The sequence below is a fragment of the Armigeres subalbatus genome, chromosome 1 (assembly GCF_024139115.2).
Source record: "Armigeres subalbatus isolate Guangzhou_Male chromosome 1, GZ_Asu_2, whole genome shotgun sequence".
Taxonomy (NCBI): domain Eukaryota; kingdom Metazoa; phylum Arthropoda; class Insecta; order Diptera; family Culicidae; genus Armigeres; species Armigeres subalbatus.
In genome coordinates this window covers 311,624,579-311,638,907 of record NC_085139.1, presented here as the reverse complement: position 1 = coordinate 311,638,907, position 14,329 = coordinate 311,624,579, and the positions used below count along the sequence as shown (strand labels likewise).

General features: G+C 38.9%; 2 protein-coding genes across 4 annotated transcripts in view; one reads left to right on the top strand and one right to left on the bottom strand.

The window, feature by feature from the left end:
- The first annotated feature begins 258 nt into the window (after positions 1–258).
- Positions 259–1,217, top strand: LOC134207927 (glycine-rich selenoprotein-like). The gene is made up of 3 exons (XM_062684003.1): positions 259–439; positions 515–599; positions 682–1,217. Exons 1-3 carry the CDS (start codon positions 421–423, stop codon positions 854–856), a joined length of 279 nt encoding a protein of 92 aa, XP_062539987.1. The 5' UTR covers positions 259–420; the 3' UTR covers positions 857–1,217.
- A 45-nt stretch (positions 1,218–1,262) lies between these two features.
- Positions 1,263–14,329, bottom strand: part of LOC134207926 (antigen 5 like allergen Cul n 1-like) — a 29,266-nt gene continuing 16,199 nt past the window's right edge. Inside the window, exons 1-4 of one of the 3 annotated variants that reach the window (XM_062684000.1) lie at positions 3,099–3,208; positions 1,893–2,446; positions 1,590–1,825; positions 1,263–1,536 (exon numbers count right to left, since the gene is read on the bottom strand). In XM_062684000.1, coding sequence (XP_062539984.1) covers positions 1,263–1,536; positions 1,590–1,825; positions 1,893–2,446; positions 3,099–3,156 — 1,122 coding nt within the window. In that variant the 5' untranslated portion in view covers positions 3,157–3,208. Of the gene's footprint in view, positions 1,537–1,589; positions 1,826–1,892; positions 2,447–2,521; positions 2,704–3,098; positions 3,209–14,329 lie in introns of those variants that run through there. The other 2 variants (XM_062684002.1, XM_062684001.1) reach the window with 2 other exon arrangements.

Sequence of the window (14,329 nt, the reverse complement as noted above, 5' to 3'; positions counted from 1 at the left end):
TTGATGAACCGGTGCATCAAAAGCTCAGCAAGCGCTGTCGATAAATTGCACCACTGATGTAGAGCCATCGAAGAAGAAGAAATTCCAATTTGAAGGGATTTGAGAGCCGAACGCTTTAAGCTCCTAATTTAACAAGTTTCCAAGTTTTCTATTGTGTTAGTTCCAAAAGCTTCCGCTAGAGCGGTTTCATTTTCAAAACGTTCCTCTGTGTGCACTACTGTCATGGGTGCAATAAATAAACATATAGAAAACGTCAAAGTAGGGGTGACGTGCACTTTTGGATAGATTATTTCTTGTGAATCGGGGAGAAAACGACAGACCAAACAAAGAGTGATTTTCAAGAATTTTCTTTCATTTTCCGGAGTTTGTTCCGACCTCTGCTATGCTTACTGATCAGTTGTAAGAAAGAACCGATCCACGATGGTTTATATAGCGAGAGGTAAGATTGGCTGATATGAATGCCGGAACGTAGAATAAAATATTAATTCTTTAATCTGACCTCGTTCCAAAACAGACGGAAGTGTTCACGAATCTCCGCCATGGAGCATCCAACGGCTCATCGGGATCATCACTGGATTCTTCAGCTTGATCGCTATGTTGTATGTTCTCGCTTTTTACTCGAAACGCAAATTCCCCCACGTCTGTGACCTTGATTTATTACGTTTCCTTTTCATCTTACAGCTTCAAAACAATGTTCAACATGGACTCAAGTAGGACATCCAGCGCTCGGGACTCCGGTGGTGGTCGAGGGAGCGGCGGAGGCGGAGGTGGTCCACCTCCCCCCGGAGGCCCGCGGCGTCGTCCAATCGGACGGATGATGACCCTCAGCGATTGTACCATTCCAGGGGGCGGATGAGCACGGTAAAGCGTTCACCCTGGGAATTGCCCCGCTTTTCCTGGTGGACGCCGTTGAAACCTAAAATTGTTGCCGTTTGAATATCTAAAAGACTGAGCGCTTTTGTATGACGATCAAGTTCTAAACCCACGCTAAAACACGGGCGGATTTGTTCCGAAGAAGATTCTCGAACGATGACTCAATAAGTTTATGCTCGGAGGTGTAGTTTTCAACTAAGTTTTTACTGCGGAGTAAAAATTTAGATGAAAATCGCAAGTTCGGCATATCCTTTACTCTTTAATTTTTGTATAGTTTAATTTCTGTGTAGAAAAATCTGTAAATTGTTTCAATAAATGATAGGCAGCAGGTGGGAGTAAAAATATTTTATTTTCTAACATACAACAAAACATCTGAACGAAAAAAATCCTTAAATATCGTAGAAAGGCACTGATTTAACCAACTGGTTTTCACTTGTACTACACAAGCTTTCGTAGTATTCGTTAGACCCCGTAGTGCAACTGGCCGCCGACGGACCTTTCCTGTACACTGGCTGTCCAAAAATGCTCGTTATCGAATAGTTGCAAGCGTACAGCACCACCTTGAACGTGAATCCGGAAACCTTCTTCGGATAGATGACGATTCCGCAACCGATCTTTGTGGTTCGATCGCTCACCATCTGGGTGAAGTGACCAATCGTGACGCTGAAATGAACCAAAATAATAGAAACTCGTTCGTTTATTTTGAAATTACTTACTTTGGCAGATTGTTGTATTCATCCATCACTTCTTGGGTAGCATCTTTATATTCGTTGAACCACAGGTTAGTCAATTTTTCCAAAATATCGAAAATGTCCTCTGCAACAGGATAGTATCCAAGTGCAAGATTCTGACCTGCTTGCCGATACAAATCAGTATTTCTGCACTCGTCATGCTTGAACTGACAGCTTTTAGCATTTAACTCGGCCAACTCTGCAAGCTCATCGTCCCATTCCTACAAAAGCAACAAAAAATCAACATATGGACGCGAAAATTCGAATTAACGCGAAGATTTTACTGACCACAGTTGGCATCCTGAGCGCACTCTCGAACCCGCTGACAGACCCATTGGCAAGCCTATTCCTCGCCTCATTGTGCAAATGAAGAATGAATGCTCTAATCTGCGGATCAATCTTGAACAATGTTCTTCCAACCGGGCAATCCTCCGCAAACGATCTATCGTGACCGCACGCCACGTGCTTCTTAGCTACTAATTGTCCGGTGAAATCATATTGCAAACACAAATCCTCCTGGCAGTAGAAATCGCTCCCGGCGGCAGTCTCAGTCTCGGTCGTGAAAACCAATTCCTCAGCCGTCTCCCGTTCTTCAGTCGTTTCGGTAACAGTAACCGGCGGCTCGGTCACTGTCGTACCCTCCGCAGTGAAATCTTCGCCGTAATAAACACCACCGTAATCGTACTCAAATCCATTCACATCACTGCCGAGATCAAAGGAGGCCCCGTGCGATTGGTACCGCAGCCCGATCAAAGTAAGCATCAGCAAACTTAACCACCGACATGGCGACGAAGGCGGCGATGATTGGCGGCGGCTAATTAGGCGTCTATAATTGGCAGTATCTGGAAAGAATACACACGGCGCTTGTTAGCTTATTATCGCAGCAAAAAAAATACAAATTCTTCAATAGTGTCTACATGCGGTCAACAAGGGGTCTCTTATCGCTGAACGAATGGAAGACAATAGCAAGGAAACAGCAGCATGAAATGCGCATAAGAACTTGTGGTGATCGATTCGTTTCCCATCAATGTACACTACACGGCTATGATTTTGTGGTGATTGATCGTGAGGCGTTGTTCAAAACGGTGGAAACTAAATTTTCATGCTCAGCTCAAAAGATCGATCGTCTACTATGACGGTGATGACGATCGACACAACAAATCATAGAACTCCCCCTGTTCCCACCACCATCATCATCATCATCTTTCGAATAAGGGTTAGGGGTCGTACACTTATTACGTAAGCAATGTTTCTGGGTTTTTCGACCCCCCCTCCCCCCATGTAAGATTTTTTTCATACAAATGAATTTTTATTTATATGAAGCCTAAGATATTGACCAATCCCCCCTCCCCTCATAAGTGCTTACGTAATATGTATACGGCCCCTTAGATAAATGCAAACGATTAAACACCGCGTGCGAACGCTAATTATTATTGATTTTATGGCTCTGCTATCCGCGCAAATAAACCGTCGATAGTTTTTATTTGTTTTCACCTTTTATCCCATCTCTGAGTGAATGATACGAAGTGATCGTGTACTCGTTGCCATACATAAACGTGCGAGGAGCTCAGGCAATCTAAGTTAGGTTTATTGGTTTCTTCTCCGTATTCATGATATTGCCGTTTCAATGGGGAATAATATTCACTGGTACATCCAGGGCTGCCATATATACAGATTTATCTGTATTTTACAGATTTTTAAAAGTCAATACAGACATGATACAGATTACAGATTTTGTACAGATTTTTCAAATAGAGTACAGATTTACAGATTTTTTTTTGTTATTTTAAATGTTGTCGTCCATAAAAAAATCACATACGAGATATAACTAAATATTTTTAAATTCTGAAGAAAATCATAAAGTCTAAACTGTGGAGCTCTTAGTAAGAATAGGCTAGCAGGGTTTGCTGGAAAACTATCATTAAATATTTACTGTCTGCGATGGTTCACCACACGTATTTGACTGACGAATCGCCACGATTGCTTTGATTAATATTTTGGTGGCTCTTCGTTGTGCTTCATATAAAGTCTACTTCGATGCTTTCAAATCTATTGGATATTCTCTTCCATAATTCAAACCCAGTACCATTTCACTGTAACACATAAACCATAGTTAAGAATAATAAATTAATATTAATATTAATTAATTGAGTTGTGACTGCTTTCGGCGTACTTGGCAAACTCAGTTGAGTTTCAGATAAAGTACTGTTATTTCTAATGAAATTGATTGGGCCTCTAAAAAGAGCACCAAATATGTTTTAAAAAAGTTTCGGATATTTGAGCTTTTAAGCTAGTTAAATGTTTCTTGAGTATATTCCGTCACCATATCAGTCCATGTATATCAAATTGATTGATAGATACAAAAGTCAGTATTTTTTTATTATTAAACACTTTAAGATGTTTCCCTGTCACCTTGGAAAATTATATTGCCATTGTGATATATTCTTCTTTCATTAAATTGTGGCAATTGGTAGAAGTAAATAGAAAGGTTTAAAACATATTGTCTATCCGGAACAAAGTTAGAACGCTTTTTATACCGAAGTTGGATTTTTCTCCAGATACAGGCAACTTTCCCAGCTTCGGAAGTAGTGCACTGGATTCGCCTAAAGATGCGCTAAACAACGCATCAATTAGTTTGACAGATAAAACTTCGGAAGAAAGTTCGGTTCGAAAGTCCTGACTTCCGAATTCTAAGTTGATGCTACGCCGACAATATTTATGGAATACATAAGAAATTTATTCCTATACCTGTATCATGAACATCAGTTGATTGGGCATGCATAAATAACAAAATATAGCAATTGTTGCGTAATCGAATTTAGTAATCGTTATTTAGACATTGACAAAAATTATTGTTTCCAAATTTCTGTATTAAAGAAGCTAGCGAAAATATCCGAAAAACACTTGGAAAATTCATCACTTGTAGAATCATGATAAAGTTTTTACTGAGATCGAATAATAATTGAGATGCGAAATTAAGAAAACGACATGAATCTCGGAAAAGATTCAACTTTTTATGTGAATCATACAACCGAAAAAAATTTAAGTGATGGGATGCCTCTACATGATTGCAAGGAGCAAGGATTTCTGGGATTTCCAATTTTGTTTAGCTGGTTTTAAAGAATTCAATGAGAATGTTACATACCATTGCAATCATAAAAAAACGCTATTTTGCATAATTTATTTTTAAAAAATCTATTTTCTCCCAAATACAGACAATACAGATTTTTTACGCATGCCAATACAGATTTACGAAAAAATCATCTGACAGCCCTGGGTACATCAAATCCATCAAACAAATAGCGTTGTATAACATCAACCAGCAATCACAGGAGCTCGAGTTTCAAGAATTCTAATTAATTAGCTGTGCCATAATTTTGCGATGTAGGGTACGCGGATAAACAAACTTTTTTGAGAGCTTCATTTAAAAGGAATCCTAAGCCGCCACAACAGTGCCTATGGTGGTTTTAAAGTTTAGCATTTACACCTTATTCGTTAAAGGTCAATCGTCCCTCAAGCTGTCGGAGATTCTCATTATTGAGAAGGGTCAATAAATTAATTCTACCAGTACAACGTGAGAATCTTCGAATTCTACTCTTCTCAAGCGAATCCACCGTACAATTCAAATTAGAGATTTCAACCATCTCACCTCATTCGACGATTGGATTAGTTTGGAACTTAAAATGATGGTGCCTTTCTCGTCCGTTCAAAAGGTTTGAGAAATCTAAAATAACACCAATATGTGCATTGGGCAATGTTCTGAAAACTCATATGTAAATATGTACATTATGTGGAAGATATTGATTTGAAAAATGTATTGGAGGTAACCGCTTTCCCTTCGATGGGACTCGAACCCACGACCCTCAGTACGCTAGACTGGTGCTCTAACCAACTAAACTACGAAGGACCTTCGTCGGCCTTCGCAACCTAGTCAAATCACTGGCTAAGGATCTGGGCAGCAGGGACTATGTCCAAGGGCTTAACGACCCCTTCCCACGGCCTTTGTGAGTTAGAGGGCCTGCCTAGGACATGGTGGGGCTTGGCAGCGGGCTCTGTTTAATACCAGCGAGATCCTGATTATGGCATTCTGGCCGCGTGTTAACGGACCTTGTCTTGGATATCGTAATATTTGTGAAAGCGAGGGCTGGCAGTCTGACATTCTACTCTCTTAGTAGAGCCGGGTGACACTGACTCGAAACACCGAGTGGGTTAATTGCTAGGCTGTCTTCCGTCCCCTAAAACCGTGGCGGGCCTTGTAGCACGCTGTCCAATCCTGCCACCAAGCTTTGCCTGCTGGGTGGGAGTAGGCTCCGATGCCCTTTCCTGACTTGCGCTGATCTGGTTCTGAACACGTAAGTGTCAACCCTTTCATGGACTCCCTGCATGCCGTAAGGCATGTAAAGATAACCATGGGATCATTAAAGGCGACTAGTCCAGTAGGGTTCGATGGCAGCCACAAGTGGGACCCAATTACAATGAGCGAAACAATAAATAATTCTTTTGACGATGCTATATGCATGAAGGTGGTAGACCCCTTTGCCAAGGGGGGTTTGGTGAGGTCTCCTCCCTAGGAGACGAAGGGCGGAGTGACGGAGACTACAACTAGCAGTACCGGAGTCTCCCCAACAGTGACGGGGTATAACCCTATCAGCACGCTCGGCGGGCCACTACCCGGGATGCGGTGGTCGCCGAGCAGCTCGATAATATCATCGAGTTCGCGAACGCAAGGCAGAACATCAGTAAGGAACTGAAACAGAACCTTCGGATGCCTCGCCAGGCTGTTCGAGTCGAAAGACAAGAACAGGATACGTTTATCAGGCGGGTGGTGGGAAAAGAGAAGGCCGACGAAGGTGATCAAACCGATGCCTTCTGCTTACTTGGAAGAGTGATCATGGCTCAAGAGGCAATTGATTTTGCACTGACGGCCAAGGAAGAAAAGACTGCGCCTAACCCGAAACGGCTCAGGCAGCAATCCGGTGAAGGCGCCAAGAGCAAAGCCAAACGACGTGCGACCATAAAGGCCAAACGTCGTCTGGATGGAGCAGATCGGGGTGCAGAGAAGCCCGAAGGTCGTCGACCCGAGAAGGTGACCTCTCGGCCCAAAAAGGCGAAAGACACCAACCAGTCGCCGGGCCACAAGAGGGTACCAGCCAGCTTGTGCCATCGGCACAAGGGACCGAAAATTCCTGGCAGCTGGTCAGTAGGGCAAAGCGGAAGTCAAACGCATCTCGACCCGCAAAGAAAGCTAACGACAGAGGCGAGGCCTTGTTGGTGAAAACTGATAAGGCAAAGTACGCTGAAGTCCTTAAATAGATGCGGGCGACCAAAAGCTTTCGACGCTGGCTCAGGACGTGCGAAGCGTCAGACACCAAGACCGGTGAAGGCTTCTAACATATCGAGCTGGGTGGGGAGACCCCATGGGGAAGTTCACTTCCATCTGACACAATTCCTGTCAGGCCATGGCTGCTTCCGGCAGTACCTCCACATGTTTGGGCACGCGGAGATACCCGTCTGTCATGACTGCTCAGGTGTTGATGAAACTGCAGAGCATGTCCTCGTATCGACGTCGAAAGATGAGCTATGCTAGGCGTTTGCGGTCGGGACACAACCCCGGATACCCTTATCCAAACGCTGGGCCAAGCGATGGAGAAGTGGAACGCAGTTTCGAATGCAACCACTCAGATTGCCTGCAGTTTGCAGAGAATCTGGCGCGCCGAGCAGCAGTCGACAAGCATGACTAACTTGTGATTGGTTAGTTAGAGCGAAAACAGGCTGAGTGCGGGGAAGTGAATGAGAGGTTTGCACATGTCGAGGTAAGACTGTCGCAGGTTGCAACCGCAGTCGCCACCACGATGCATGGCAGGAGAGTGAGCTGAGCGCATAGGTTTTAGTTATGAACTACACATGCCAAGGTAGGAGGGTCGTAGCGTAGAACTGTTGGTACCTATCCAGGGTGACCACTGAAATTCGATTTTCAAATTCCCGGTTTTTTCGCGCTTTTCTCGATACATTTTATCGACTTTAACTCCCCCTAAAAAATTAGAAAATTCCCATAAAAAATAAAGAAATCAGGGTATGAGCAATAAATAAATATAAAATTTTCATAAACAATTAAGAATTTTCCACAAAACAAAAATAAATAAGCACTTTTAAAAGCAAAAATTGCAATTATAAAAGAAGAATTTTCCATAAAAAAATCAAAATGTTTTACGAAAAAAAAAAATACAAAATTTCCATAAATAAATCAATATTAGCAATAAAAAATCACAAAATTTTCCATAAAAAAATAAAAAATTTCCACAAAATAATCAATAAAGAGCAATAAAAAAATAAGAAAATTTCCATAAAAAAATATAAAAAAAGCAATCAAACCGTGCTTTTTTTCCATAGATGCCCCCTTCTTTAAAAACATTTAAATTTCATGTAAAATTTCATCAGCTTTATTGCTTTCTTGTATTTTTGTATGGAAATTTTCTAATTATGTTATTGCTCTTTATTGATTATTTTGTAGAAATTTTTAAATTTTACATGGAAAAAAAATATTTTGTGGAAAATTTTGTAATTGTTTATTGCTAATAATGATTTATTTATGGAAATTGTGTATTTTTTCCGTGGAACATTTTGATTTCTTTATGGAAAATTCTTCTTTTATAATTTCAATTTTTGCTTTTAAAAGTGCTTATTTATTTTTGTTTTGTGGAAAATTCCTAATTGTTTATGGAAATTTTGTTTTATTTGTGGAAATTTTATATTTATTTATTGCTCATACCATGATTTCTTTATTGGTAATTTCCTAATTGTTTATGGAAAATTTCTAGTTTTTTCCGGAAATTTTATTTTGCTGCCAATTTTGTCAAATTTTCCCGGTTTTTATTTATCTTAATAAAAACAGTTTTGGCACTTTAACTAGGTGTTTTATTTTCTGACCAAATCACTAATCAGTTTTATATCGAAGGAACTGATAATTTGTAACGAACCTTTGAAGTAGACACGTGTTACACGAAGTGTTTTAAAATCATTGACAAATAAAATCAACTAAACTTGTGTGCTTCGTGGCCATGTAGTGTTAGTGTCGACGACATTTAATCAATATGGTAATACCACATTTGATGCTAAATTACAATGATTCGATTCTTTCGTAAGTTTCTGACAGAGCCAATTGATATTGCATGCAAGCCTAGTGTGATTCTTCCTTTTTAGAGCATATTGTTCACAGAAAGCAGTAAAAAAGTACAATATCTTATAGTACAGACGAGTTTTTAATATTCAGCTTTTGGTTTGATCTTTTTCAAAGGAAATCTTCTTGAGTAACTGATGAAGGTTTTCAAAATAACACAAAATTATGTGAGGGAAGACACAAAGCTGCATTATAAAGTAAATCAAATTAAATCGATGTTTCTAACTCAGAGAACTTAGCAATGAAGTAAATAAAGCCGTGTATAACCTCATCAAAGTTATAAGTATTGCTTAATCCTAAGAAATCGACAAAACTAATTCAAACACAACTTAACCCGAAGACCCAAATCTTTGTTTCCGATCCAAATCATTATTTTGTTTTCTAAAATAGAGTTTAGCACATTTTGGGCAATCAAAACATTCAATTCGTAATTAATGGAATTGGAATATTGGAATTTTCAAAGTTTTGATAGTTATTATACGAACCGGTGCCAGCGAAAGTGGTACATAAACCATTTTTGTCGGTTTTGTGTTTTTTACACCAACTGCTTCTGTGAGCAAAGGTTTAGTAAGGGAATAACGAAAAAGTGATTTTTGACAACTAAATCTGGAGATATGCACTTTTTAATTTCTGTTATATATCACAATGGCAATTTCGTTGCCAGAAAAGTGGTACATGTGCAGTTCTACCCACTAAGATAAACATATTGAAAAGAAAAAAAATACAACACAGATGTTTCCGCAACGGATTTTAACCCTATTTTGAATTTCAAGATGGTTTACTGCCGTTTAAAATAATTTTGAAAATGTACATGCACCACTTTTACTGGCAACGATTTTCGGTTTCTGTTGCACTTTGTTCCCATTAATAGTGGTACATGGCCTTTTGTTCCAATAAACTTGAAATTTGTCAAGAAACTTCGCATATTTCTCATTACTACCTATAGGCACATCACTCATAACACATTGGTACAGTTGAGATGCAGAAAAATGCTCATTTGAATTTTATTTTCGAAGTTTTTGGAAAAATGCGTCTCCTGTAAAATTTACTCAATGTAACATGTACCACTTTCGCTGGCACCGGTTCATACAATGGTTTTCCATGTAACAAGTTAAAAAAAATCTTAGAGTACATCATTCACCATCATAACCTTTGATTATATTAGGTTACTACCTACTTAATTTTTGTACCTCACACACACCATCTACTAAAATCGAACAATTTGGTTTGAATGAGACTGAGTAGTAAATATTGAAGAGTAAAATGTTTCCTCATATCAGCTCCATTAAAAACTTTGAAGATTTTGAATGTAATTTGACGAAATTTTATTTTTTCCCGGTACATGTTCTGAATTCCCGGTTTTCCCGCTTTTTTCCCGGTGACTTCAATTTCCAATTTCAACTCATCCTGAATGTTTAACGCATATTAATTATCATGTGATTTTTCTTTGGTTTATTCTGGATTTTTTGAAACATGTTGGGGGGCGTACACATATTACCTAAGCACTTATGGGTGGAGGGGGGACGGTCAATATCTTACACTCCATAAAAATCAAAAATCATTTGTATGAGAAAAATCTTACATGGGGGGGGGGGGGGGGTTGAAAAACCCAGAAAAATTGCTTACGTAATAAGTGTACGACCCCTTGCGAAGATTTTAGTGGTAAGTAGAAGTCAAAAATACGAGCGAAAAAAAAATCGTGTAAAAACAAAATCCTGTGTAGTCCCACATGGTGTGTCAGGAGGAGTGGCAGGGTGTGCTAGAGTGAGCACCCAAATAAGTCTCAAATTGGTGTGCTAGAGCGTGATTCAAGTGGTAGGGCGAAGATCTAAGTTTGTCTCACATGGTGCGTAAAGGGTTAGCACCCAAGTTAGACTCACATGGTATGATAGTGGCGAGCATCCAAGTAAGACTCATATGGTGCGTCAGAAAGAGTGTCAGGGTGTGTCAGAGGGTATGTTAGAGAGAGCACCCAAGGAAGCCTCATACGGGGTGAGTGTCTGTGTGAGCGTGAATGAGCGAGTACATTAAGTACTACTTACCTCCAGAAGTAATGCTGGGAGGCAGTTCCTGGGGGAACCAAGGTATCAGTAGAGAGGGTAACTTAAGTAGCCTTCCGTTGCTTGGGTGGGTTTAGTGGGTCCGGTAGTAGACCAGCAATCGAACCCAGCCACCCTCAGCATGGTCTTGCTTTGTAGCCGCGCGTCTTGTCTTTAGACTAAAGAGGGCCCCTTAATGACCATTATGCAACTTAAATGAGTTGCATAAAATCCATTATAACACTCATTTGGGTGCTATAATGAAAAACCAACATAAGAACAGTAGTTACAGGACTACGTTTTGCTGAATTAGCTTGGGCAAGTGCTCAAATAGTGTATTCTCTGCGCCCCGTAAATAGTTCGATGAACAAGGCATGAAAATGTTCCAAAAACAAGTTCATCTATCGCTTCATGGCTTGTCGAGCTCAGCCCCCTGAAACGGCTGTCATCTGCATACAATGTGATTGAAGCCGAAAACTTGGTGCTAAACTTGGTGCTAGCTGTCAAGCGGTGGCTTTAAGCACGGAACACAGTGACGCATGCGACAATATCGCTCGAGGGCAGATTTAAGTCGAATAAAAAATAAATAAACAGTATTTTTATTTTAGGCTCGATTTTATTATCGCGCTTATCTTTTTCTAGAGTGCTGCGGCGGTCTTACACTTGCAGGCTCGACTGCGAAGGTAAACATCAAGATAGCCGCCGTGTTAAAAGATAGGCAGAATTTTCCCGCTCAAAACAAAACCACGTGCTTTTAGCGAAATGACAGTAGTGTTCGATTGTATTAGTGAGAGGCAACCGGAGTCACTGAGTACATGGAGAGTGTTTATCATGGCAAGTGCATACGGTGCGTGAGATTTTCATTGACTCAGTTGTGTTTAGTGACCGTTGCGATTACCTGAGAAGCAACCAGCAGGAAACCGCAGTATTCTATTTTATCTCGAGATGCATAAAAAGCTGTTTTTAAAAGAAAAAGCGCACCATCTAAAATATGTTTCAAAACTTTATTCCAATTATCTCTATATAGCTGATTCGTTCATTTTAGATACACATGTTTCGATATAACGCAAAAGTTATCAGCACAGTCTTTGTCACAATTACAAATACCAAATTAATAATAATAACAAATTTGTCAAGTCTGCCTGATACCCATGTCGATAACTAAACAGTTTGATAGATGTCTGAAATAATTTGAAAATATTTGACATTGTGATAAAGAGTGGACCTTTAATTCCTAATGAATATTTCTGTTTGAAAACAAATTTTTGGGCAAGAAGAAAAAATAAGACTGCAAACCAATTAACTGATTGAATAGCAGTGATTCATTTTTCCTTCACATTTAGAACACTATTCTCGTTGGAATCTGAAGCAAAGTAATGTTTGAATTTCGTTTAAATAAATAAAATAATTATCTTGCTGCTCAGAAATGCCAAGTTATTGCAAAGTGCCGAATTCCGTAGTAAAACCCTGATTAATCCACCATGGTGCCTTTCTCGTGCATTATAAAAATAGTATTTTGGCCATTACTCTTGAGCCCATAGTCCGATCTGGCCAATTTTCAATAGGAAACAATGGGAGAGTATTCTGCGTCGAATGCAACTTGTTGCGAGTAAATCGGTTAAGGATATGTGCCTGAAAAATGAGTGACATTTTTTTACTCAATTTTTCTATAAAAAAGTGGTATTTTGGCCATAACTTCCGAGCCCATAGTCCGATCTGACCAATTTTCAATAGGAAACAATGGCAGAGTATCCTGCGTCGAATGCAACTTGTTGCGAGTAAATCGGTTAAGGATAAGTGCATGAAAAATGAGTGACATTTTTTTCTGTAAAAAAAGTGGTATTTTGGCCATAACTTCCGAGCCCATAGTCCGATCTGACCAATTTTCAATAGGAAACAATGGCAGAATGTCCTGCGTCGAATGCAACTTGTTGCGAGTAAATCGGTTAAGGATAAGTACCTGAAAAATGAGTGACATTTTTTTTGGGTGGGTGCGCACAGACGCACACACACACACACACACACACACACACACACACACACACACACACACACACACACACACACACACACACACACACACACACACAGAGACATCACCTCAATTCGTCGAGCTGAGTCGATCGGTATATAACACTATGGGTCGTCTCCGGGCCTTCTATAAAAAGTTTGTTTTTGGAGCGATCATATAGCCTTTACGTATACTTAGTATACGAGAAAGGCAAAAAAATCACCAAAACATAAAAGAAATATTACATTACATAAAAGAAAAGAAATATACCGAAAATAGAACAAAGCTGTGCAACAATTTTGAGCTTTTGAATCTGAACTTAAACTAATCTAGGGCAGCTGCTGGGAGATGCATGTCTTAGATTCATATTAAAATTAAAAAAAAAACCCTGATTAATCCACCTAGCGGTGATGATGCCTTTCTCGCTCGTTCAAAAGGGTTGACAAACATATTAGAAAAGTCTTATATAACACTAAAAAGGGCTTATTTTTCACATTTGTGTATGGCAGCTTTACTTTGTACCGTTAAATGCATAAACACGATCCATAAAAAAAATGAAAAACGATCCATAAAAAAATGAAAAACGATCCATAAAAAACATCTGAATGTTCCATAAAACGCTACTTTAAATCCAAAAAATAATTCAGGCGTATCCATAAAGATTAATTTTAAGATCCATAACTAAGCTAAAAAATAAACCAAATAATTGAAAAATATGTATGTACCTTCAAATATGATCAAGAAAAACAATATCATTCCTGCTACATATTTTCCCATCGTCCATTTGGAAAATGATCCATAGAAAACTACATTTTGATCCATAAAAATACAATTTTGTGCAATTTTTATCGTGATTATGATCCATAACTTCGGTAATATGATCCACAGTTTTGGATATATGATCCATAATATTGGTCATTTGACAAACTTTCGAGTGTTTCTTGTTTTGAAGTCAGAATCCAGCTTAGGCTTCTGGCACCCAATCAATAAGATAGCCTTTTTAAAATTATTGTTTTGAATAATATGATTCTTCATATAGATAAGAATTCATTTTTTGCTGATGAGCAGTTCCGTTTTTGTTTCAACTATTGCGATTCGTAAATTCTTCTAATAAACGAGACCAAACAAACACTCTTGAATAACATTTTCATACTTTTGATTTATTTGAGCTATTTGAAATAGTGGAGAATAACGTTCATTCCATGTGTGTATGGGCAGAAAACATGAAATTTTCAAAAAAATGTAACTTAAAAACGGCTCGATGAACATTTCTAATTTTTTGATGTGTTATGGAAAAATATTTAAATTTTCATAAAAAAATATAAAAATATATAGTCGTTGTGGTCCAACATTTAAAGGGTCTTAAAAAACGAATATTTTGACCATTTTGGCAAGTTTGAGTGCACCAATACACCAAACCAAAAATTTTAGTAAGAACTAGAAGTAATAGACTTTCTATCCATAAAAAATATTGCAAATCGATCCAGTGGTTCAAAAG